Source organism: Panthera pardus, unplaced genomic scaffold (genome assembly GCF_024362965.1).
Source record: "Panthera pardus isolate Hobbes unplaced genomic scaffold, ASM2436296v1 HiC_scaffold_17, whole genome shotgun sequence".
Classification (NCBI taxonomy): domain Eukaryota; kingdom Metazoa; phylum Chordata; class Mammalia; order Carnivora; family Felidae; genus Panthera; species Panthera pardus.
The window spans coordinates 54,851,555-54,877,474 of NW_026526732.1; the positions used below are offsets into that span (position 1 = coordinate 54,851,555).

The following is a 25,920-nucleotide window of genomic DNA, read 5'->3' on the forward strand; positions in this document are numbered from 1 at the left end:
TTCATTTGTTCTTTAAGAAAAGGTGGCCAAGGAATATATTTACAGACAGGGTTCCACTTTTATTATTTCAGTCCATTATTTTCTCCTCATGAGAGTCATATTTGTGGTGATAGGCCCTGCATGGCAAGTGCTGCGAAAACATTTGTACAGAGTCTTGCCAAGGAAGACTGTTGACTGTGGAGTATAGTATAGTGACTTCACTGTTCAAGATCTTCATGTGTTTATTAAAAAGAAAAAAACCTCAGATACTAGTTAATTATATTTGTCTGTCTAAATTACTAGATCTTGTGGTTGGTACATTAAATTTATTAAATAGTTTAAGTGTATTCAGTACAGTATTATAACCGTTTTATTGATATACTGGCAAAGAAACAAACATGACCACTCTTTACCATCTGTTTATGCTATATAAAGAAGACCATGTTGGTTGCCATGGAAACTACATTTCCAAAACCACTGAGTGTTTGCTTAAAATCTCCAACCTTTTAAAATCATAAGCTTTTTTCCTGAGAAAAAGAATAGAAAAGTACATTTTAAAATTTCCACTGATTTTCTAAGTCATTTCTCTGTAAAATTCATTTATTATTTCCAGGCTGTTATTTTACCTCAAGATTTCATAAATTAAATTGAGGGACTCTTAATTTGAGAATCTCTAGCATTTTCAGAAACTGGGGACAAAATGTTAATGCTGTCCTATTGAGAGGTGCCACCCCTCTTTTTATAAGTAAAGGCTTTGCTTCTTCAGAAAAACTTTATTGATGTAACAGTTAAAGGGAGTCTGAAGAGGTAACATAATAACACGGTATCCGGGGAGGAAAGGCAGTTGTAATATAATTACAATGGCTAGCCATGTTTAGTTATTGCTGTCATATTAGCTAATATGAGAAGAATTACAGCAGGGAAGGACTTGGCTTTAAACAGACTAGTTTTGACTTTAAAAAGTGTGGCTATTAAAAAATACTCTGTTATAATAAATACAGGAACTATTTTGTGGTAAACTGAAACAAATGGAGTGATTAATGTAAGTTACACGAAAATTACATATTTATAAAAGAGAATTTTTTAAGTATTTATTTTGAGAGAGCGAGTAGGGAAGAGGCAGAGAGAGGGGGAGAGAGGGGGAGAGAGGAGAATCCCAAGCAGGCTCCACACTGTCAGCAGAGCCTGACAATTACTGGCTGAGCCACCCAGGTGTCCCAAAAGAGAATTTTTAATAATAGAATTTTAGAGCCTTCTACTGAGTTTTATATATTAAAAATGGGAGGGGAAAAAATGGAAGGAAATCCTTATTATTTCAATGTATACAACTATTAAGTGCCAAACCAAGGTTATTCTGTTTGCTTTTCCTACTACTGACTTATTTAGGAATATTTAGTACACTTAAGCTCCGTGAATCTTTTCTGTGATATTGAAAAATTAAAAGATAACCATGGCACATCCTTAAGTTCAATAAAGATAAACTCATAATGGCAATACTAACCTAATAGTTAAGGTTAATTTTCTGCTTTTTTTGAAACATGACTTTTTCTGCATGTTTGCAGGGAAAAAAATGACATTTTTGCTGTATTTTCTTATGTAGGTTTGCTTTCATAAAAATACATTTCCTAGCAGCATTTTAAAATTGTGGTATTGTGAAATGGGACTTAGCAGGCCTCTGAATTGATAAACTTAATCATGTTTCTGTGATTCACAAAGTTTCTTTACCAGAAAGTCTTAGTTTATTAGCCCATTCCCCTAAAATCTCATAAAAATATGAAAATATTTTTTTATCATCTGAAAGACTGTTCAGAAGTGTATATCAATCCAAGGCTCTGTTAATGCTGTTTGGGAGGAAAGTATTGGATCCCACTGTAGTTAGTTAATGTTTTAGAAGAATGCAGACATAGAATAACGCATTTCTGGAAAGAGGAGAACATTAGACCTTCTAGATGATCTTAAATAATTTTGCTTTTTAACTATAATTTTTACTAATTTTTTATATAGGCAATAGCTTGTAAAGTATATCATTTGGAGACCAGAGTGAATGGGAGACCAGAGTACAGAGTGAATGAAGATTGTCAGTGCTTATGTATTGTAGATCACTTTTCAGTTCTTGAATACTATGCAACAGTTAGAGCCATTCAGCAAACATGAATTAAAATATAAACTGTCTGGGGGCGCCTGGGTGGCTCAGTCGGTTGAGCGGCCGACTTCAGCTCAGGTCATGATCTCACGGTTCGTGAGTTCGAGCCCCGCGTCTGGCTCTGTGCTGACAGCTCGGAGCCTGGAGCCTGCTTCACATTCTGTGTCTCCCTCTCTCTGCCCCTTCCCTGCTCATGCTCTGTCTCTCTCTGTCTCAAAAGTAAATAAACATTAAAAAAAAAAAAAAAAAAAAATTTAAAATATAAACTGTCTGAAGGTGAGGAACACATTGCAAACAGTCAAGCATTTTGGTAGGCCTAACTAATCTATCGATAAGTTTTCTAGTTTTAACCTGTGTATGAATAACAAAGCAAAATAATCCTGAAATACGTTGGCCACAGGATTCACCTGTCTTTTAACCTAGCATTAGTCTGGCTACTTTGTGGATAAGGGAGAAACTTTTGATATCAAATGATACAAATAATACAGTTCTTGTTAACATAACCACACTAGAACTTTATACCAAGGAAAATCATTGCGTACATTTGGGTACCAAATTCATTAGGTTTTTGACAGATGTGTTCAGAGGCAAAGATTTTACACTTTTATCATTGTCCTCATATTATAAGGTTTGGAACATGATTGGCAGTATGGAAAGAATAATTACTTTCGTCCCATTTTTTTCAATTTTATTTTATTTTTTTAATATGGTATAAAACATTTTTGTCTCTTTAACTTTTATGTCATCCCTAGTTTCTCTCTCTCTGGTAAATTTGAGATCATATTTATTTTGCAGTATCTTTTTAAAAGCCATTATTTAAAACAAATTCTCTATTTGTGACCTTTTCCCTTACCTTTTCCATCATCATTATTACTAACTGTGTAGTTTTTTTCAGGGTCAGGATAATGACTATGTATCTCAAATATTGAAACTTTTGCTGTTCAATCATTTGCTTATCAATTAAACCTCAAATTTTCTTTATATTCATCTAAGAAAATTTGTCAGCAGAAATACATTTTTATCTTCCCAAATCTTTTTTTTTTTTTTTAATTGAGCTCATGGGACATATTTGCTCAAGAGAAGTAGTGATTATAAGTGTTTACCAATGTCTGGCATGCTCTGATATATGGGGAATGGGGTATTTATATAGTTTCAAAATACCTCCCTACAAGCTTATTGATTGTAAAGAGATAAAGTGTGTCTTTACCGTGAAAAACTCTGGTAGACATCACCTTCCTCAAATGGTCAAAGTGAAAATCTGCTGTGAGAAAACAAACTGAAATTGAGGTGGGAAGAACGTAGCATCATTTCTGCAATATTCCTGCCAAAGAGGCACAACCTGAATCTAATCGTGAAGAAATGTCTGACAAACCCACACTGAGGGAACTTCTACAAAATAACTCGCCTATGATCTTCAAAATCATCAAGGCTGAAAGTCAAGGAAAAACTAAGAAACTCTTCTAGATTAAAGGAAACCAGAGACAGAGCAACTAAGTGCAATGTGTAATTCTGAATTGGATCCTTTTGCTCTAATGAATATGATTGAGATAATTGGCAAAACTTAAACGGCTTCTGAGAATTAGATGGTAGTGATGTGTTACTCACTTTTAAATGGTTCAGGAAAAAAAATTTTCTTTGTCCTGTACTTGTAACTTTTCTGTAAATTTGATATTGTTGGGGCGCCTGGGTGGCTCAGTTGGTTAAGCATCCGACTTCGGCTCAGGTCGTGATCTCGCGGTCCGTGAGTTCGAGCCCCGCGTCGGGCTCTGTGCTGACAGCTCAGAGCCTGGAGCCTGCTTCCAATTCTGTGTCTCCCTCTTTCTCTGACCCTCCCCCGTTCATGCTCTGTCTCTCTCTGTCTCAAAAATAAATAAACGTTAAAAAATTTTTTTTTTTAATTTGATATTGTTTTTTAAATGGGGGCAGGGAGGGTGAGGAAAGATGTAGGCCCTGGAATCCTAATGCCTGGGTTAGAATCATGGCTCTACCACTTAACTTATTACTTCTTTGTCTCAGTTTCCTCATCTGTAAAGTCAGAATAGAAAATGGCACCTTACAACATTGTGTGAGGTTCAAGTGAGTGAATGCATATAAAGTGCTAATAAGAGTATTGCGTGCATTTGGGTTTATTTCTGGGATCAAGTGGACAAGATTGAGTTTCTAGTGTATCAATAAGCAGTGTTTAGAATCTTGGACTTTTTATTGTTTGTGGTGCTAAAGTGACCTTTATCTTGGTGGAAACATTTCAGTTTAGAAATGTGAAGTAAACATTGTGCTACAAGGCTGTACATTGAAAGAAATGTAGATGCTAATTTTTTTGAGTAGTTATAGGGTTTAAAAAGTACTAACAATAGCTATTTTAATTTGGTTTTATATTCCAATGATTGTTTAAAGGCTCTTCAGCTCTGCACCAACTGGAAACAAAACCTAGCTTGTTTGTTTTACACCTAAGTTCCCTCTGTCCTTCCACTTTGGAATCATATACTTGCCTCCATGTTATTGGTCCCTGGGAACCAAAGAACTTCAACAAATAACCAGTAATTATGGGAGCAGCTTTGGAGTCAAATAGGCCCAACTTTGAATTCTGACTCTCCACTTACTTTTGACCTTGGACAAGGTCTCAGCTTTCTCACCTGTAAAATGGAGGGAAGTGTATAGTACCTACTTCATGAAGAGTAGGTAGGTACTGTAAAACTGGTCGCTTGCACCCTCTCCTCCCACTCCCCTTGCCCATGCTCTTGTCCCCAAAAAGTCAGTCTCAAGGACCGGCAGATGGTTGTCCATAGGCTCCACTGCCTTATTTGTGGGGAGATGAGAATCTATGACTTTTCTCATTAGTTTTTTCTTATTTCTTGTGAAATTAAAGGCTGTCATTCTTAGCTTATGCCCCAAACTCTTCCGGAAGGAAAACTTTGGGGGAGAACTGGCATCCTTATGAAGCAAAGCCTAATCATGACCACAGAATTTTTTTTTTTTTTTTTTTTTTTTTTTTGTATTTCACGGTACTTTAGAGCTATAGTGCTATCCTTTACCTTTTAAAAATGAATTATTTTAGGGCAACTGGTTGGCTCAATCAGTTCAGCGTCCGACTTCGGTTCAGGTCATGAACTCACGGTCTCTGAGTTTGAGCCCCACATCGTCGGGCTCTGTGCTGACAGCTCACAGCCGGAAGCCTGCTTTGGATTCTATGTCTCCCTTTCTTTTTGCCCCTCCCCCACTTGTGCACGTGCACATGCACACGCTCTCTCTCGCTCTCTCTCTCTCAAAAATAAACAATAGCCAAATTATGGAAAGAGCCTAAATGTCCATCAACTGATGAATGAATAAAGAAATTGTGGTTTATATACACAATGGAATACTACGTGGCAATGAGAAAGAATGAAATATGGCCTTTTGTAGCAACGTGGATGGAACTGGAGAGTGTTATGCTAAGTGAAATAAGTCATACAGAGAAAGACAGATACCATATGTTTTCACTCTTATGTGGATCCTGAGAAACTTAACAGAAGACCATGGGGAAGGGGAAGGAAAAAAAAAAAAGGTTAGGGAGGGAGGCAAAACATAAGAGACTCTTAAAACTGAGAACAAACTGAGGGTTGATGGGGGCTGGGAGGGAGAGGGGGGGTGGGTGATGGGTATTGAGGAAGGCACCTGTTGGGATGAGCACTGGGTGTTGTATGGAAACCAATTTGACAATAAATTTCATATTAAAAATAAATATTAAAAAATGTTTTTTAATGAATTATTTTAGTATGAATTAGGACAAAATGCAGCTATTAGGATGGGAACAAAAAATCTCTAAACATAAATTTCCTGTCTTATTTTAATATATTCCTAGAAATAAAACTGGAATGTATATAAATTATCCAATTAACTCTTTTCATGGAGAAATTCACATTCCACCCGATTTCAAAGAAAGCATTCAAGGTGTTCAGCGAAAATGGTGAAAAATGTCATCTGTTCCTTCCCTAAAAGTTGTAATTTTATGGACTGTTTCAGAGGATCGACTGTCCCAGGCCACCAAAAGGGCACACACAGGGCCATAAGCCACAAGCTAGGCCTATGCAGATCTTCATTTTGGTATAAGATTCCTTGGGTATGGTGTAGACCCTGGCTACTCCTTCAGTCTGTGAGGGTTTTTGTTGTTGTTTTTTAGTTGTGGTTTCTAACCTGGACAGCACTCTCACTGCAGTGCAAACTTTGCTCAGCCTCTGTGTGAATGGGCGCTATTCAAGGCTTCCTGTGGCCTTGTGTTTAATGGACCGCAAATCCTCTGGCTCTGTGCTGCCTGTGAGTCTTGTTGAACTTGAGTATAAGGAGAAGGCTGCACCCAGCTGCTCATCCAGCTCTCAATACACCAGACCTATAATCAAGAGAAGTTTCAAGAAGGTACTTAGGAGAAATTAACTTTAAGATTTTTTTCCATACTTCTTACCTATAAGGTACTTTCTAAGCCCTCGTTCTAAGCCACCATTCATCTTTGCTCTCTGTATTTTAATGCTGCTGTGATCATCATTTCTCTAGTTTGAGTGAACATGGGCTTTGGAGGCAGACAACTGAATTGAGCCCCAGGTCTCTCACTTCTTGGTTATATAATCTTGGGCAGATTACCTTATTAATTCATTCAAGTAAGTATTTATTGAATGTCTGTGTGTGCCAGGCACTATTCTAAGCACTAGAGACACAACTGTAGACAAGTAAATATGTTGCAACACACTTACATTCTACTCAAGGGAGACAATAACTAAAATAAATGAATACAACTATGTAGTTTATCAGTGGTAATCATTGATCCAGAGAAAATAAACTATGAGCCTCAGTATCCTCATCAATAAAAAGAGGAAAACTGCCACCTCACAGGATGGTTGTCAGGTTAGATGAGCTAACACCTCTGAAGGCTTGGGGCTGTACCAGGGTGGATGAGACCATCAGTCTATCCTCTACCCCCGTCTCTCCCCAGGAAGCTTGCTGGCAGTCTGGTAAATGAGAGATTTCTTTCCAGAGCCTTGTGACGTGGTAGAGTACAGCAAGTGTTACTGTTACTTGAGGATTAAATTGGCTAGAATAATCTGTGTAATTTATTCCAAGCTTCCCTCTCTTCGTTCAGTAGGTGCCATCCTATTCATTAATACCATGTGAATGAAGCTATAAAAAATCGGCACACATAGTTTGGGAGATGCCACTATCATAATAACCTTTCCCCTTTACTACCTCTGTTGGTGGCTATTTTATTTATTTGTTTGCTTATTATTATTTTTTAAAGTAATCTCTACCCCCAACCTGGGGTTCAAACTCACGACCCTAAGTCGCACACTCCACCAACTGAGCCAGACTGGTGTTCTGGGTGCCTATTTTATTTTATTTTTTTAATTTCTTTTTTAATGTTTATTTTTGAGAGAGAGAGGCAGAGCGTGAGTGGGGGAGGGGTAGAAAGAGAGGGAGACACAGAATCTGAAGCAGGCTCCAGGCCCTGAGCTGTCAGCACAGAGGCTGATGCAGGGCTCAAACCCACACACCGTTAGATCACTACCTGAGCTGAAGTCAGATTGACCACCTGACCCACCCAGGCAACCACCCCAGGTGGCTTTTTAAAATATTTATAAGGTCTTAATGTTATTGGCTGGCAATATTTGTGATTATGAGAGCTAACAGTTTTGAACACAGGCAGTCAATCATGAGATCTTTTCTCTGGTGGAGATTATGTGAAAGATGAATACAAGCAGTCTGTGTCCCACCACCTGTCACTTCTAATTCCCATATTTTGGATTCCTGTACCTTGATTTCAGTGTTGATTTTGGAAAAATAAAAGAAATGTCCCTAAAAATTATGCACTTGATTTCTGAGCCACCGTGTTGCAACTATATGGTTTTAGATCTTGGTTGTTTTTCTATTCAATTTTTAAAAACTCATTTCTCTTGCCAAAATCCAGGATGTACTTTGCTGCATCCCAGCCCCCACCCCAATTTTCCCTTAAGGTATTATCTGTTTCTCTATAAAGTGTTTCATCATTTTTTCCCCCAACTTGCTTATTTTTACTGGCTTCAACCATCTGCTATTGTATCTTTACTTTTGGCTTCACTTCTTAATGTTATGTAAAAGCCAACTGAATGACCTTTTACCTTTTTCTCTTTTCCAACTTATTTTAATGCATATATTCTAAATTTTGCACACTTGAACCACCTTCATTAGCTAATAGGACTGATGTACCAAGTACTAAACAAATTGAATATTACGTTAAGATGTTCTTTTTACTAAAGAGATTCTTTTCTGATAAAAAATGTGCTTACGTGCTAACCGAGTAAAACCATAGAAAATTATGGAAGATTAATCAGGACTGCAAGTTGAGAAAAGCACTGAGCATTAAGGGAACACTCATTCATGTTTGGTTGATTTATTCCCTGCGCAGACGGATGGTGGTAGTAGGAGGTGTAATTCACAGTGCTAGCTCTTAGCCGGTGTCACTGCTTGAGTGGTAGTGTGAGTCTCCTGTGTCTGTGTAGTGTAATGATGCCTGTATTCCAGCACTTGATTTTTCTACTCCTTTGCTTCCACACTAAATTGCTGTTTAAAAATGTGAACAAAAGGGGTCTGCATGTAAAAATTATTTTATGAGATCATTTTAACAGAGCTTTCAGTGTGATCAAAATATTATTTTTTAAAATGTCCCTATTTTTCTACATTGGTATTTTAAAATAAATCTCCAATTATCATCTGAGTGGGAAAGTCTTTGTGCGTTGTTGTTGTTTTTCTGGTGGTATGTTTAATTCCAAGGTGGCCAGCCTATATCTTATTGCAAACTTGATCAATTATGGCATTATTTTATACTTCTCTTTTATTTCAGTCACGTATCATTAAACTACTGGTGTTCAGTAATCATTTCTGAAAAGCTCCTGGCTTGATTTCTACCCTTGCTCAACAATCCCTGTGCCCTACCCCCATTCTACTTTCTCTTCTCTCTTGCTTCCTTTTTTTCCAGCGCCTGACTTCTGCCACATGCCCATCAAACCTAATTGCAGCTTTGGGAGGACTTTGGTAAGCCAGTTCCTTGGCCCTGATGTCCCTCAGGGATTTAATTCGGGTGGGATGTGCATGTGGCCCTCGAGCCATGTCAGTGACTGCTACAGCTCCCAGATTCTAAGGGCTGGTCACCTCAGGCCCTAAAGTTGTTTCAAGTCTAGGGCAGTTTAGTCTCAGGATAGATATGGCAGGAATAATACAATTTGGGTCATTTTGTCAATGGAAATTAACCTCCAGTTCTTCTGCTAATTTTACATAAAAATCTGTGACATGTGGACTATTTTTAGTCTCCCTCAAATTATAGTGCTTTAAAACAATTTTCATGAGTATTAATTTTTTTCTTTTACAACTGAGTAATATTACTGTCATTGAATTGCTAATTTTATATATATATATATATATATATATATATATATATATATATATATATATATTTTAACAGCACTTCTTTGATACCATTTAAACATTGGCCTTGTGTCTAAATCTTAGAGAAATTAAAGGTGAAATAGGAGAACCCACAAGGCACCCAACATTGGACTCGGGTTCATTAAACGTGGGTTAAATTTTTTTCTTGAAATGAGAAACACAACTATAATGTAGTAAGTCATCTGCCTTCCTAAAATTCTGTTATTCTTAAAATATAGTACTTTTTTCTCCAGACTTAAAAAGAGATCTGTGCTCTTATGCATTTTAGGAAATAGATCACCCTTAACCTAAAAATCGTTGATTAACGCTTGTTACCATTTAGGGGTATTTGCTTCATATCTTGTTTCTTTTCATTTTTTAAACAAACTATTATAACATACAGAAAAATACAAGGCTACTCTGTATATTGAACACCTATATAATGATACCCAGATTTAAAAGATTAATTTTGCCATATTTTTTTCCAGTTTTTGTCCTTGGCCTTGTTTATATGCATATGTATGTGCATATATTGAAACATAGTTGAAATATTATATATACAGTTTTATATTCTGTCTTCATTTAACATTTTAAGTATTTTTCCATGTCATTAAAAAAATTGTAATGCTTTCTTGTAACACTAAATTTGCTCTTGTATATGGACGGATTTTTTTGTTTTTAAACAGTGATATTTCTATTTCTACTTAATTTTACATTTTATTTCCAGTTCTTTTGACTTTATGTGTCACATACTTTACATGACTTAAAGCGCTATTTTTCAAAACACTGCAGGTTGCAACTCATTAATGGGTCACAAAATCAATTTAGCAGGTTGTAATCAGCATTAAAAAAAATTGGAAAGATCAGAGTATTTCTGTGATTCTTTGGCAAAAACTCTGCACATTGTAGTTGATCCTTTTGTTTCAGTCATCTGTGTATAAATAAACTTAAAAAAATTTTAACTAGGGATTGCAGTCACAGTCCTAAAGACTTATTAGGAATCTTTTCAATCAACCTACTTCATGTATGTTAGATTTGACATTTATCTTTGATGCTTACATTTTTTGGATTGACTTACTGGAATTGGATATATTAAGAGTGGGATAATAACATAGTAAAACTCTATACCTCTAGGAGTTAGCATTGGAGGGAGTTATTCTCGTGGAGGTCTGAGCAGTGCTGATCTTTCCCTTATTTTGAGGTGCTTTGAGCTGACCCAAGGGTGCTGGTCCCTTCTTTGTAGGTAGTAAATTGTTTCCTTAATATTTGACTGTAAATATACCAAAAGATTGTGATTTGGATCATGGCATAAGTGAGAATTCTGACTCGTGAGCATACATCTCAAAAGTTTTCTCTTGTGCCCCAATTCTGCCGTCCTACCTCAGCTCTCCATCTGGAACTAATCCCTACCTTCTGTTCAAAGTGAGGACAGCCTTCTCTCATGGGCACTGATGCAGCAGTGAATTCAGTCACTTCTCCTAAATGAGGAAACAAAACACATAAACACTCCAATATATTGATTTCTCTCTATTTAAAACTTAAGGGGTAAGTCCTTCAATGTGGTATAATTCTCCAATACAGTAACTTTTCAGTGTAGCATTAAAATCTCAGCGTGTTTTTTAGAATATGTGGGGGCTTTTCTCCTGTGTGGCTATCACTCTTAAAGAATATACTCTGATTTAGGAAGAGGGACTCAATACGTGGAGCTGAATGCCTGAATGTAGCAAATGGAGAGCAGGGGAGATGAAGAAAGTCGGGAATAGTAATGGGGCTGTTTGGGTGGGATGTGTGAGATGGAGAATCTGCTGTTCTACTTCTTGAAGCTATTTATTCTCTCATCTTGTATTTTTTGGAGTCCTATTCTATGTCAGTTACTCTGCTAGGTGCAGGGCATCCAGAGATGATGAGCCTGAGTCCCTTCAAGGTTCTCACAGGTTTGTGAGGTAGTACCTGTGAGCAAATAATTAAATAGCTAGGTCGTAAAGCATTAGTGAGCCTAGGCCCTGAGCTCCAAATTACATCTAGATCTTGGCGCTTCCATGACTAATTGACTAGTGTGACTAGTAATTATTTCACTTTTCTCAGCCTTTTTTTCTAATTTTCCTCATCTGTGAAGAGATGTTACCAGTCACCTTGCATGGATTTTGTGAGAATTAGAGCATATGCACAGAAAACAGCACGGGCCTGGCATTATAGCATGTTGTAGTTGTTGTTGTTTGTCTGTGTCATCTCTATCACTTTTATCAGTGTTTTTAGTGTAAAACTAGAGGTTTGTAGTAAGTACCATAAAAGCCAACGGAAGGGGAACTACTGGCCCTCATTCCTATACACTGCTCTGTTATAGTTCTTTGCCTCCACTGTGCATACATGTTCATACTTCTTTCTGGGTATCTGTAGAGACTCATTTGTTTGTGGAAACACTTTGTTCCTTCATGTTGGTTACTCATCCTTCCTCAGTACCCTAAAGTAAAGGAATTCTCCGGGTTCCTTTTCTCTTCTCTTTCCTACTTTTCTCTTTTTTCTCTCCTCAAAAACTCATCCATCACTTCCTACTGGTTCAGCCATCACCTCTTTGAAGATGCTTCCCAAATCTCTGGCCACAGCATTTCCAGCTGCCTGCTGGGCATCTCCATCTGGAAGCCTTTCTTGCATTCAAAGTTAACATGTCCAAAACTGAGCTCATTAATTCCCCATTAACTCTCCTTCTTCTTCCAATCCCCGTGAATGTTAGCATCATCATCTCCAGGAAACAGGTTTGAACCTCACATTCAGCCCTTACCTTTCCTTCGCTGCATGAGGAGGGGGGAGACCCTCATGCAGTCGGCTGGCCAGACTAGCCTGTTCCACCTCCATGCTGCTGCCATTGCTCAGCTCTTCTCTTCCATCCCTGCTGCCACTGCCCTGATTTAGGCCCTCATTATCTCCCACCTGGACTATTGGAAGAAGCTACTCCTAACTAATCTTCTGTCTCCCTTTCACTGCACCCGCCATGCTACTGCCAGAGTAACAATATTAGGCCCAGAGTAACAGTTTTAGTCTTTAGCTCTGATCACATTACTCCCTTGCTGACAAACCATCCCTGCCTTCAGATGGCCTGCAGAATGAAGTCGCAACTCTAAACCTGACTTTCAAGGCCCTTCATTCTTTAGGCTGTCTTTTTTCTGGGCTTGCTCACCTTCACATAGTGCCCAGATGGGTAGCCCCACAGCTCCTAAACCTGCTCCTCATTCTTCCACTTTCTTGTCACGCATAACCTGTTTCTCCTAAAATACCCCTCTTTCCATTCCATTAATCCTATCCCATTCCTACCTCCATTCTCTGCTCAGGGAAATCTGAGCACCTCTTGGCCTCAGTCTGAATGCTACCAGTCTGAATGGTAGAGGAGCACCTCTAACAAGAAGCAGTTTTCTTTCTTCTTCCATGTACTGATAGCTTTTTGTTACTCTACTATCTTTGATATCTGTTCCTTGCATTATTCAATTTAACCATATCTTGAACCTATTATTATAGCTCTTGTATTACACCACTTATTTCTTTGTATACGTCTCATGTTTGGTACATAATGTTTTGAAGAAATGGAATTTAAGATATATGGAAAGGCGCCATAGCTGCGATTTGAGGACTTGAAATATTTACAGGATTGGGTTAAGGAAGAGAAATTAGCCAGTAGTTATGGAAAGATTCAATGATGCGGTGAAAACCGCAGTTAGCCATAGAAATCATAATGTGAGAAGGAAACAGAGCTGGGGTGCACAAAGTTTCACCCGATATTCAGTCCTTATTTCCTTGAAATTGTGTACCTATTAGAATATTAGTGTATGTTTGCTGTTCATCTGTTACAGATCTAGGGCAGAATTTTGGAGGAGGCCAAGTTTCTCCCCACCTCCAAAATTCAAGTACAGACTTTTCTGGGTGTAAATTATATTTATTATAACATAATTTAAAAATAAAATATTTTAAATATAATTTAAAAGTACTGCTATACCTATATTAATTAGCTAATTTTCTAGGACTACATAGTATCCAACATCTACTGAAATTGAATTGAAATATTACTTGAGATTTGGTACTTCTCTAGTTTGTCAACCATGCTACTCCTACATTTCTTTTTCTTTTTTAAAAGTTTTTTAAATGTTTATTTTTGAGAGAGAGACAGAGACAGAGCATGAGCGGGGAAGGGGCAGAGAGAAACAGAGATATGGAATCCCAAGCAAGCTCCAGTCTCTGAGCTGTCAGCACAGAGCCTGACGCAGGGCTCGAACTCATGAGCTGTGAGATTATGACCTGAGCCAGTCAGACGCTTAACAGACCGAGCTACCCAGGCACCCTGCTACCGCCATATTTCTCATTGACTACTGCAAAAGCCTCCTAACTGATTTCCTCATACCACTTTGTTTCCTTCTTTCCCCTCCAACCAAGTTGTTTCTCCACTGATGACAGGATTTTCTGGGGTTGTTTGTTTGTTTGTTAGATTTTAAATATCATGTCACCAGGTGCTTAATAAAATACTGCCATGGCTTCACATTGCTCTTTAGGTAAAGAGCAAAAGTCTTACCATGGCCTGTTTGACCTGTGTGGTCTCTCCTGTCTCTCCAGCCTCATTTCGTACGGTGCTCTCAGCCTCACATATACCTGTTTTTGTGCAGCAGATATACTCCTCTGTTCTGTTCTCTTCCCACCATCCCCTTTTACATCCCTTGCTCTTCCTTTGGGTATCAACTCAGTCATCGTGTCCTCAGGGAAGCCTCTGACTTTGCTTGCTAAGTCAGTTCCCCTATTATAAGCCCTCACAGTACCATCTTTTTCGTTTGTGGCATTTGTTACTGTTGTAATTTTATGTTTATTCATGATTCTTTCATTATTTCCAGTCTCTTCCGCTCACTTGCAAGTTCCACAAGCTCTGTGACCAGTTTAGCTTGTCATTGCACCTCTGCCTCGCATAGCGCCTGATGTATGGAAAGGGTTCAGTCTGTATTAGTTGAACGAACGAATGATGGAGTTTTTGTTTACATTGGCTAAAAGGAACACAGTTCTGTAGAACTTTAGTGATAAAGATTATGAGGTACTAAATACTGCTTTCATTCATGACATTATAATTTTGATGACAATAAAGGATTCTTCCAACTTTTACACCTATTATACATATTGTAGAGTATTGGATAATTAAATAAGTGAGGTGAGACCATAAAGAACCCAGAGTAAGGAAAAACTTCAGATGTCACATAGGCCAGGCTCCTCTCTAAGGTATACGTCAGAGGCTGTGCAGCTTCCTGAACATCTCTGTTAATGAGGGACTCAGCATCACCAGCGGCTACTTGGTGTTTTCTTCATGTCGAGTCAAAATTGTCCTGCCATATTTTCTATCCGGTAATGTCAGTTTCTACAGTAATTCTGTCTCCTCTACAGACAGAAGGAGCCCTTTCCGATAGTAGACAGCTCTCGTGAGTTCCTCTAGCTTTCGTTCCCCTAGCTCTTCCCCTCGCATGCTGTGCTCCTGCCATGTTGGTTCTGGAAATAGCTGTGTCCTCCTGTCTTTCCTCCAAACCTTCACCCGTATTGTTTCTTCTTTGGAACACTTTTTTTTCCTTCACTTCCCCTCCCAGCTCTACCTCCCCTGGCTACCTCCTTTTCATCTTTTAGGTCTCAGGTCTCTTTTGCTCCCAGTTATGTTAGTTGCCCCTTCTTTCTGCTCCCTCAGTCCTTGCTCATCCCCTAGAGTAGCTCATGCCACATTTTACTGGGATTATTAATCCAGACTGTATTATCCACAAGAAGGGAGACCACAGCTCACCAGTGCTCATCATCATGCCCTCCACTGTTGTTTAGTACTATGCCTAACATGCAGTAAGCATTCATTACATTTTTGCCCCAATAAATTTGAGAACGCCAACTTTACCGTTCTCCAAGCTAGCATCTGTAGCTTTTTCTTGAGGCATGCATGTGGTAGTGTAGGATTCACCATCTTCTAGACATGTTCTAGCTGTTTGGTGTCCATCCTGAAGAGAGGCACTAAGAGCTCATGCTGTTTCAGGCCTGGACTATGTGAAACATACTATTTCTGTAAAGTTAGAATCCTAGGGATTTTTTATGCTCAGGAGCAAAATTTCTTATTCTCTGGTTGTGAGCTAATTTTGAGCTGTGGACATTATCAGTTTATCTTAGTACTGTTTTATTAAGAGTGTTAATGAAGTAAATTTAAAGAAGTGTTTGAAAGCAGTTTTTAAATTTACTTAAGCTGTTCATCTATTCTCTGGTTGTTAACCACTGACTTGCATGAAAATTAGTGGTCAGAAGGTGTGCTTTTCTGACTGTTCTCTTGATTTCTATTAGCCAGTCCACTATAGGTTCTCTTCCTGACCTTTTCAGAATGTGTTCTGAAAGTGTCAAGTGTTTCAGGGATATATGATGTTTGCAGGGGTTGGGGTGTGTGGGAAGAATTCCTTAACTTCTGTCATTTGGGGAGGTAGGAAAGGAAACTTCTAAGAGATTATGTATGTGGGTAGAATGGGCTAGGCTTTGAGAGATAGGAGGAGAAATGGACTAGAAGAAAGAAAAAATACGAGCTGAGAAAAAAATACGTGGCAAAAAAGTAATAAGGACAGAGAATGTAATTTTCTGATTATGTGATCATCTACCATGTGCTTCCACAATGTTCTATGCTTTACTCCTGTTGCCTCTTCCATACAGTGACTGTGGAAAGTAAGCATTGCTAACCTTGTTTCATAGAAGAGGTAATGGTCTCCAAGTCCTACAGCTAATGAATGGGAGAAGAGTTTTTGTTAAACTTGTTTCTAAAGCTGCACTCTTCTAATTTGACTTAGTAAGTAGTTTTTGTATATGAGCTGAAGATGATTGGAGAGTCATTATAGCATGATGGTTAAGAGTATATGTAGATTGTAGAGCCAGTTGGCACGGGTGGTCATGTCTTTGCTTCATCAAGGCTCTACCGCCTACCAGCTAAGAGCAAGTTGCTTGATCTCTTTGTGTGCCTCATTCTCCTTATTCATCTGCAAAATCAGGGTAATTGTGGTGCCTTCCTCTTGAAGTTGTCCTGAATTAATTTAGTTAATATGTAGTAAATTGTTAGAACAGTTCTTGGCATATGTGAAGCACTGTATAAGTGTTGTTTGTGTGTGTCTCCTGTGAAAGGTCCTGTCTCTGAACTTTGAAGATGTCAAAAGTGTTGCCACAGCTGTTTCATCAGCATGATTTAGTCAAACTTTTCTCAAAAGTAAGCCTTTCAGAGTTCTTACCATGTCATCATATCTTCATCCCTAACCAGACTCAACCCCCAGAACATAAGCACAGGCTCACACACAGCATCGCCCTCCTCTTTTCCCTTTCTAGAATTAAGAGCCAATTCAGACCTTCTCTTTAATATTATCATCTAAGAAGGGAAGAATTCACCTTTGGTAATACATTAATAAGGATCTAAGAGCATAAGTTAAAATTTGTAATTCAAAGCAAAAAGCTTAGAAAGCGCTCCCATTTTACATTTACTTGTTCCAAAATGGAGTGCTTCCCAGCCTCCCTGCATTTCGGGTCTACAGGATTTTAAGTAGAAAGCTACATGATAATGAAGAGCTTTGGATATTTCTGATGATTCTTTGTTGCTCTTGTGATATAACAATGGCTGTAAATTAACTTTTTTTTCCTAGGAAATTAGAACTTCTTTTTAAAAATTACTAATGCCTCAAACTTGCTGATGATCACTTACTGCATTGAGGAGAAATATAATTAGAGAAGGAGCTATATCTATTCCTTTTCAGAGAACCTGAAGTTCTGCCTTATTTTGAAACCAATGAGGGTACAAAGGGGACCTTTTTAAAAATTTGTTTCAAGGCAAAGGGGCAAAAATTTTCCTTAAGTAATGAACTAACTCATTAATTTTGGCTATATTAATTTAAATTAGTTCTTTGTTCAGAATTTACGAAGGAAGACTTAATAATTTAATGGAATATTATATTACAAACTTTTAATGTTTTTTTCACTACATTCAAGAACTATGTTCATAACATGTACATAATACCTATTTGATTAGTGCTCATGAGCTTTGTTCTAAATATTAATTTATTATAATATATTGTCCATCTTTCGTTCGTTCGTTCTTTCCCTTTCTTCCTCTTTCTTTCTTTCTTTCTTTCTGATGATGATGATGATGATGCCATTTAGTTCTTGTGTGACACCCATTTGCAATACTTGGAGATAAAAAAAAAACAAACATGTATTCCTGGCCTTAGTTATAGTAAAAATTATGGAAATTCAATACTCATAGCAAAAATAAAATGACATGCTAAGTTAAAGCCATATTGTTGTCTAGAATGATAATGCTTTCCATAAATAATAGGAAATGGCAACACTTGCTGATGGCATACATTTCCATTTTACTTACCAAATAAATTTTTAAGTCATTTGAATTTGTCACTTTAATTCTCTGAGTATCTTCTCTACGTGTGAAGACAGAAATCATTTTTTGCCCCTCTCCCTTACCACCATCATCACCAAATAACATCACTTCATCTAAGCCATACAATTTGTATTTCAGTTGCTGTCAGCTACCATAAAGCACTTTAAAACTGTGGGTTGAGCAGATGGTTGAGATTGTGAGACGTAGGGTACAGATCGTAGGAAAACCCAGAAACAGGAGGAAGCCAGATCATTAGGTCCCACAATTGGAGACTGTCGCTTTTAAAACCAGCCCTGGGTTTCTCTAGTTGATTCCTGAACTCATTGCTTCCTCCTGTTAGCTCTTCCCCCAATTCTGTTTCTGTGAACAAGTCCCATTCTCTGACTTTGGAAGTATAGGTGAATGGTAGCAATTTCCTAACTTGATCTGACTGATTCTGTGAAAATATGTTAATCCTCTTCTTTCTTTGTTGGCAGGGGGCTTGTACATGAGAGCCGGCATAACCTCCAGTTGAGGGGCTTGGTGGTGTTACTTATTTCTAAAGCAGCTGGGCCCAGCAGCATGAATGCATCATGTCAGAACTATGATATGGTCAGTGGGATCTATTCATGGTAAGAAGAACTTAGTCTTTTGACATCGCTCTCTAAATTGCGTTTCCTCTTACTGAACAGCGGTCAGTGGAAATCACTATTTAGTTTTTTATCATTCTCTGATTCAAGGATAGATTAAAATATTTTATAAGGTTAAAAATGTATTTTTATTGTTCTCTTTTTAAAAGTTTACTTATTGATTTATTTAAGCAGTCTGTACACCCAGTGTGAGGCTCAAACTCAAAACCCCGAGATCAAGAGTCGAATGTTCCTCCAACTGAGCCAGCCAGGAATCCCCACCTTTTATTAATGTAATTTTATTGCTCTTAACAAGTCTGACAGACTTAGCAGCTCCATGCATAACTGGGGAATCCCTGTACATTTGTGTTGAAAACTTTCATTTCTACTCTGGGCATTTATAGTTTTCTATTCATGAGGTGCCTGGGTAACTCAGTCAATTAAACATCTGACTCTTGATTTCGGCTCAGGTCACAGTCGTGGGATTGAGCCCCACCATGAGCTCTGCACTGAGGTAGAGCCTGCCTAAGACTCTCTTTCTCTCTCTCTCTGCCCCTCAACCCCCTTTGTGCTCTCTCCCTAAAATTAAAAAAGATAAATTTCTATTCATGACTACCTCTCCTTGATTATCATTGTATCATTGTATTTTTATAGAGGTTTACTCTAGGATTTACGATTTTAAATCTACTCAGAATGATACCTAGTTATAAAATAATGATGCAGCTATCATTTTAGGAGAAGTAGTATACTTCAAATGCTGCATCATTTATTTTATTATGCTTCTTTTTATGGTGAAGAGGTTTTTACTAAAGTTACTTAGGATAAGAAATTTTTTCTCCTTGGGGCACCTGGGTGGCTCAGTCAGTTAAGCGTCTCACTTCGGCTCAGGTCATGAACTCGCGGTCCGTGAGTTCGAGCCCCGCGTCGGGCTCTGTGCTGACGGCTCAGAGCCTGGAGCCTGTTTCGAATTCTGGGTCTCTGCCCCTCCCCTGCTCATGCTCTGTGTCTCTGTCTCTCAAAAATACATAAACATTTAAAAATTTTTTTTAATAAAAAAAAGGAAATTTTTTTCTCTTCTCTCATATGTTTAGACTAAACAATAAATCTATGAGAGGACACCCAGGTGGCTTAGTTGATTGAGCATCTGACTTCAGCTCAGGTTATGATCTCATCATTTGTGAGTTCAAGCCCCACATCGGGCTCTCTGCTGTCAGTGCAGAGCCTGCTTCAGATCCTCTGTCCCCATCTCTCTCTCTCTGCCCCTCCCCTGCTCACACGAGTACATGCTCTCTCTCTCTCTCTTTCTCAAAAATAAGTAAACATTAAAAAAAAATTATGAGTATGAGTCATTTTTGCTACATATAAAACAAACTTAAAATTTTCAGTTTTATTTTTTTAAATCACTGCATATTTTTAGTAACAGTGTATCATCAATAACTTTATTTAATTTAGTATTGTACATGACACTATTAAAAGGCTCTAGAGAGCCTCTAGATAGCCTGTGCAGGTGGGCTTTGGCATGTGAAATTAAAACCACTCCAGGAGTGCCTGGGTGACTCGGCTGAGTGTCCAACTCTTGAGTTCCTCTCAGGTCATGGTCCCAGGATTATAGAATTGAGCCCCATGTCTCTGAGCACAGGGCCTGCTTGGGATTCTCTCTCTCTTTCTCTCTCTTTCTCTCTTTCTCTCTCTGCCCCTCTCTTCCTCTCTCTGTCTCTCTCTCAAATGAAAATAAATAAAACGATTCTAAAAACATGGGTGACAAGGAAAATTTCCCCACCAAAGGAAGCATTTCTAGGAAGTTTGACTTATGGTTAATATATCTTACAGATGTACTTTAAAAATTGATCCATACCTTAGGGTTTTTTTTTATTCCTAGTAGTCTTATCCATACATTTTTTCTTATATAATATTCAGAGATGACTATTGCTTACCAGCTAAGAAGTCTGATAATCCTTCCTCATTAACAAGCAAGCAGGCAAAGTTATTAATATCATGGCTACAGATGACCCCTCCTCCAGGGTCAGGATAATTTTGTAGACCTTTTACCATTTATCCATACAAGTATCTTTACTGGAAGGGATACCTTGGTGTCATTTTCAGTTCCTACTCACTGTGAAATAATTTATGTTTGCTTAGTGCTTTGTAGGTTCCTGATCATTTTTATGATGGTTATCCCATTTGATCCTCACAAAATGCTATAGATGAGAGATGTCGTTATACTTATTTTACTCTTGAGCAAACTGAGATTCACACATCCTGAGACTTTCAAGATGGCACAACTGGCAAATGAGAAAAGTCGAGGCTCCAGCTACAGTACTTTTTCTTCCAAGTTTCGTGTTATTTTCTTGATTCTATTCAGTTTCTCTTTTTCTTTTAATTTTTTAATGTTTATTTTTGAGAGAGAGAGAGAGAAAGGTCGGGAGGGATAGAGAGCGAGGGAGACACAGAATTCGAAGCAGGTTCCAGGCTCCATGCTGTCAGCACAGAGCCTGATGCGGGGCCCAAACTCACAAACTGCGAGATCATGACCTGAGCCGAAGTCGGACACTTAACTGACTAAGCCACCCAGGAGCCCCTCCATTCAGCTTTTCTCATCCAATTCGAAGAATTTATGTCACATATAGGTTAGACTATCCATTAAATTAGTATACCAAAAACAGTCTTATGCTTGTATGTCTTTGCAAAACTTCTGAATGGAAAGTAACTTGGCAAATCTTTTATACATCTATGTCCTTCCCCAATCTGTTTGAATTAGAGCTCAAACATTATGCTATGAGTTTTATAGAAAGTTATTGACTGAGTTTATCAGTTAAATTAACTAGAGAAAATACATAAAGATCTGTAATAAGTACCAATAACCTGTTAGTCTCTGGAAAGCAAATGGACCTCATTTTCACCTTGTATCCCATGTATCTCTGTTGCCTTTAGGAATTCTGTTGCTTTTCAGTCTGCTGACTTTGACTAATTGGTCAGGCCTCTGCTCTTGAAATTGGTTAACCATACATACCTCTGATGAACACCAGCTATGTTTTATTTTCTCTCATCCTAAAATAAGCCTTGGAAAGTACTACTTGATGCATAATAGGTGTTCAATAAATATTTGTTGCATAAATGAATCATTCCCATTTTACAGAAAAATAATCTAATACTGAGATTAAGACTTGTCTAAAATCTTCTAATTAGAAAGTGATAGAGTTGGGATTTAAATCCTGATTCTGCTCTAAAATGTATACTCTTTATACTATGCAGGTGCTGGTATCTGTATGCGCACAGTGCACCGTGATGTGACCTTGTGTTGTGAATTTCTTATCTAGCAACTAAGAAACAGCTGCATCACCTTCTGATCCTTTACAGGAACAGAGCACATTTGGCAGATGGTCATAGTAATATGAACAGTTGTAAAAGAACTTTGCAAAACAGTAGGTGGTACATTATGAGTATAAAAACTTTATAAATAATATAAATGGATTTCATATTCAAGTGTATAGAATCGACAATTACATTTAGCAAATAATCCTGGTGGGTTGTTCTAGGTTATTTTCTGTAATCAAACTTGATCTGGTAAGTCGTTGGTGATGCTTGTACGTTTTACATACTTGTTAATGTGAAAATGTAATTTAGCACAGTACTATGAGAAACCATTAATTTGTTTCTCTACCCCTGCAGTCATTTGTTTGGCTCCTGCTTCCTTAATTGTTCAAGTGTAACTTTTGCTGGAGGCTTGTATCTATAATGCCACAGTGAATTATTTAACATTTGAGGGAAGTACTGACTTGGGAGCTTTTTAATTCACCTCCAAACTGCTGGGATTTACATTGTGTTTTTCTCTCATAACCTTGACTTTGAGGTCAGATAATGGGACCTGAGTAAATTACCTAAGGGACCAAAAGTGAGTTAGGTGACCTCTTTTGTTTGGCCTAAGGATATAACTGATGGATGTAACCTGTGGATATGTTTAGTAAACTTATCATTTAATGGCCAAGAGAGGCAGAAGTTAGGCTAAAATGTAATAGCTACATTTTGAAAAACAGTTAAGAGAGCTACATTTATAAAAACGCACTGTAAACATCTACCATAGCCTTTTGCCAACAAGGCAATGAACTTTAGTTATTCCACCAATCCTGACTTTAAAAAATTGGTTGCAAAAGTGATTAGTCAAAAACGTATTACTATAATTTTGTATGATGACAGGTGGTGACTATACTTATTCTGGTGAGCACTGAGTAATGTGTGGAATTGTCACATCACTTCATTGTACATCTGAAATTAATATAACATTGTATGTCAACTATACTTCAATAATAAAAAAATTAATTTTTTTAGAAGTATTACTGGGGTGCCTGAGTGGCTCTATTGGTTAAGCATCCAACTCTTAGTTTCAGCTCAGGTCATGACCTCATGGTTCATGGGTTTTAGCCCCACCTCAGGCTCCATACTGCTGGTGCAGAGCCTGCTTAGAATTGTCCCTCTCTCCCCCCTCTCTCTCTGCCACTCCCCTGCTCAGATGCTCTCTCTCAAAATAAATAAATAAATAATTAAATAATTAAAGTATTACTAAGTTTACAAGTACCCCTAGCCACTCCTGAGAAAATAAGTTTATAACTTCTGTTACTGTTAATGATAGATTACTTTTATTTTATGTATAAAAAAATTATAATCCATAAAACATGATATTACAAACTGTGGACTTCTGTAATATAACATGATTATTAAGTTTAAAGAAATTCAGGTGAATTTTTTTTTTTTAACTAATGCTTCAGCTTTCTCAGTTGTTTTAGCAAGAATTGATTCAATTATTTCTCATCTAACAGATATAAACAGACCACATATTTTCTTTTTTTTTTTTAATGTTTTTTTATTTTTGAGAGAGAGAGAGAGCATGTGAGCGCAAGCCCGGGAAGGGCAGAGAGAGAGGGAGACAGAATCCGAAGCAGGCTCCGTTCCATCGGCACAGAGCCTGACGCAGGGCTCGAGCCCATGAACCATGAGATCATGACCTGAGCCTAAACCAAGAGTCGGACGCTTAAATGACTGAGCCACCCAGGCACCTCCAGACCACATATTTTCATTCTATCTTCATTGCCTAAAATTTCCCAGCATCTTTTGTTAACTCTGGCAGACAAGATTGAAACAAGTTTGCCAAACCCATTTCTCCCTGACTATTCAGCTAGACCACCTTGCCCAGGTACATCTTTATAGCTCACCAGTTCCTTGGACAGAGTATTTATTGTTTTAATGTTTATTTTTGAGAGAGTGCCAAGCAGGGGAGGGGCAGAGAAAGAGGGAGACAGAGAATGGGAGGCAGGCTCCAGGCTCTGAGCTGTCAGCACAGAGCCTGACGTGGGGCTCGAACTTACGGACCTCGAGATCATGACCTGAGCCAAAGTCAGACGCTCAACTGACTGAGCCATCCACGTGCCCCAGAGCATTGTCTTAAATCTTTGCCTGGCTGAACTTCCGTATAACATAAATGTAGTAGATCGGAATAAACATTGGAATCACACATTTTACAGAATGTGACTTTGAGTAGTTTAACAGGGACTGTGTCTCACAGCCCCTATACCTGTTATGTCCTTTGCAACCTGTAATTCAGGATGTACGCTGTAAAGCAGACTCTAAAGTACTCTTCATGGAACATAAAAAGGTCTCAAAAATTTAACCTAGTTATATTTTACCTACTAGGTAAAGTAAGAGGTAAAGTGACATTTCAAAGAAGAAAAGAAACGTATTAGTAGAAAATCATTTAAAAAAACAAAAATAAAACATAACAAGAAGTGCTACAGAATATCTACTAAAATTTTGAAAATCCCATCGAAAGTTTGTTTTTCTCCATATTGTGACCTATTCCTTCTTTTACTGCATTTTATTTCCTCACTTCTGTTATCTACAGCTTCCATCCTGGTGTCTCTATGGCTTAAAGTTTTACTGGTAGGCTTTACACTCTTCTGTGTTTGTGTTGCCCTCAACTCCATTCTCCCTGTTCAGAGGGGAGGACAGTGAGCTGCTCCTGGGGAGCCAGTGCAGTGATAGTGTTCCTTCCTGGTGGCAGGTGAGCTGATGAATAAGAAGAAAATTATGGACTGATCATTTTCTGTATTTATTTGTAATGCTGATAACAGAAGACTGTGTACTCTGTGTGCTATTAAACATAGTTCAGATGTTCTGTTTTCTCCATGGTACCCAGCATTCAGCTGGGTAACACATATTCCTAACACATAGATGATGGTCAGTGACTATTTGACCATGGCTGATTAATAATAACAACAATTTTAAATTATTACTTTAAATTTTTTTATTATTCTTTAATGTCTAAGCAAGAAAGACCTTCCTAAAAGGTTCCAGAACTCTGAAACTATAAACAAAAAAATTAACCCATTTGACTGCACAGAAGATAATTCTTCAGTGGGAAAAAATAACCATAAGGTCAAAAGAAAATGTCAAGAGTTACAAAAATATTTGCAACATACGTGCCAAAGGGCCAATTTTTAATAAACAAATCAGAAGAAGATAATACAACGGAAACATGGACTAAGGAAATGAACAGGCTATTCAGTGAAGAAGAATTATAGATAGTTAGAAATAAAAGGGGGAAAAGGCTGGAATTCATCATAGTGGACAAATTAAAACAAAAATCACTGTTTTCCCCTGTCAGATTGGCAAAGATTAAAAAGTTTGTTATTTTAAACATTAACTAGCTTGTTAGTTAAATTGTTAGTTAATTGTTAGTAAGAAACAATCTAAGCATCTACCAATAAATCACATGTTGTTATGGATGTAAGAGAATATGAAATGAATGCTTGAAAGGATTAAGGAGGTCTGTTTGGCAAAGATTAAAAAGTTTTGGGAGCCTGGGTGGCTCAGTCAGTTGAACGTCTCACTTCAGCTCAGAGCACGGTCTCACAGTTCATGAGTTCAAGTCCCGCACTGGGGTCTGTGCTGACACCTCAGAGCCTGGAGCCTGCTTCAGATTCGTGTCTCCCCCTCTCTCTCTCTCTGCTCCCTGCACCACTTGTGCTCTGTCTCTGTCTCTCTCTCTAAAAAATAAATAAACATTAAAAAAAATTTTTTTTAAGTTTGTTAGTAGGAAAAAGTTAGTTACTTAGAAAATGATTTGTTAACTAGCAGTTATAAACAGACCACATATGGGGCGTCTGAGTGGCTCAGTCGCTGAAGCATCCAACTTCAGCTCAGATTATGATCTCACAGTATGTAGGTTCAAGCCCCACATCAGTCTCTGTACTGACAGCTCAGGGCCTGAAGCCTGCTTTGGATTCTGTGCCTCCCTCTCTCTCTCTGTTCCTCCCTCCCCCTCTCAAAAATAAACAAACATTAAAAAAAATTAAACAGACCACATATTT

The 25,920-nt window shown here is 37.9% G+C and overlaps 1 protein-coding gene across 6 annotated transcripts in view; it reads left to right on the forward strand.

Annotated features, from left to right (window-relative positions):
• Positions 1–25,920, forward strand: part of PDSS2 (decaprenyl diphosphate synthase subunit 2) — a 292,842-nt gene that overhangs the window by 88,419 nt on the left and 178,503 nt on the right. For 5 of the 6 annotated variants that reach the window (XR_002078242.2, XR_002078241.2, XR_008422933.1 and 2 more), the window contains exon 2: positions 18,428–18,562. The exons of the other annotated variant lie outside the window; for it this stretch is intronic. Coding sequence is in view for 1 of the 5 variants with exons in the window: in XM_019443015.2 (XP_019298560.1) it covers positions 18,428–18,562 (135 nt within the window). In the remaining 4 variants the exon portion in view is untranslated. The remainder of the gene's footprint in view (positions 1–18,427; positions 18,563–25,920) is intronic. 6 annotated transcript variants of the gene reach the window in all.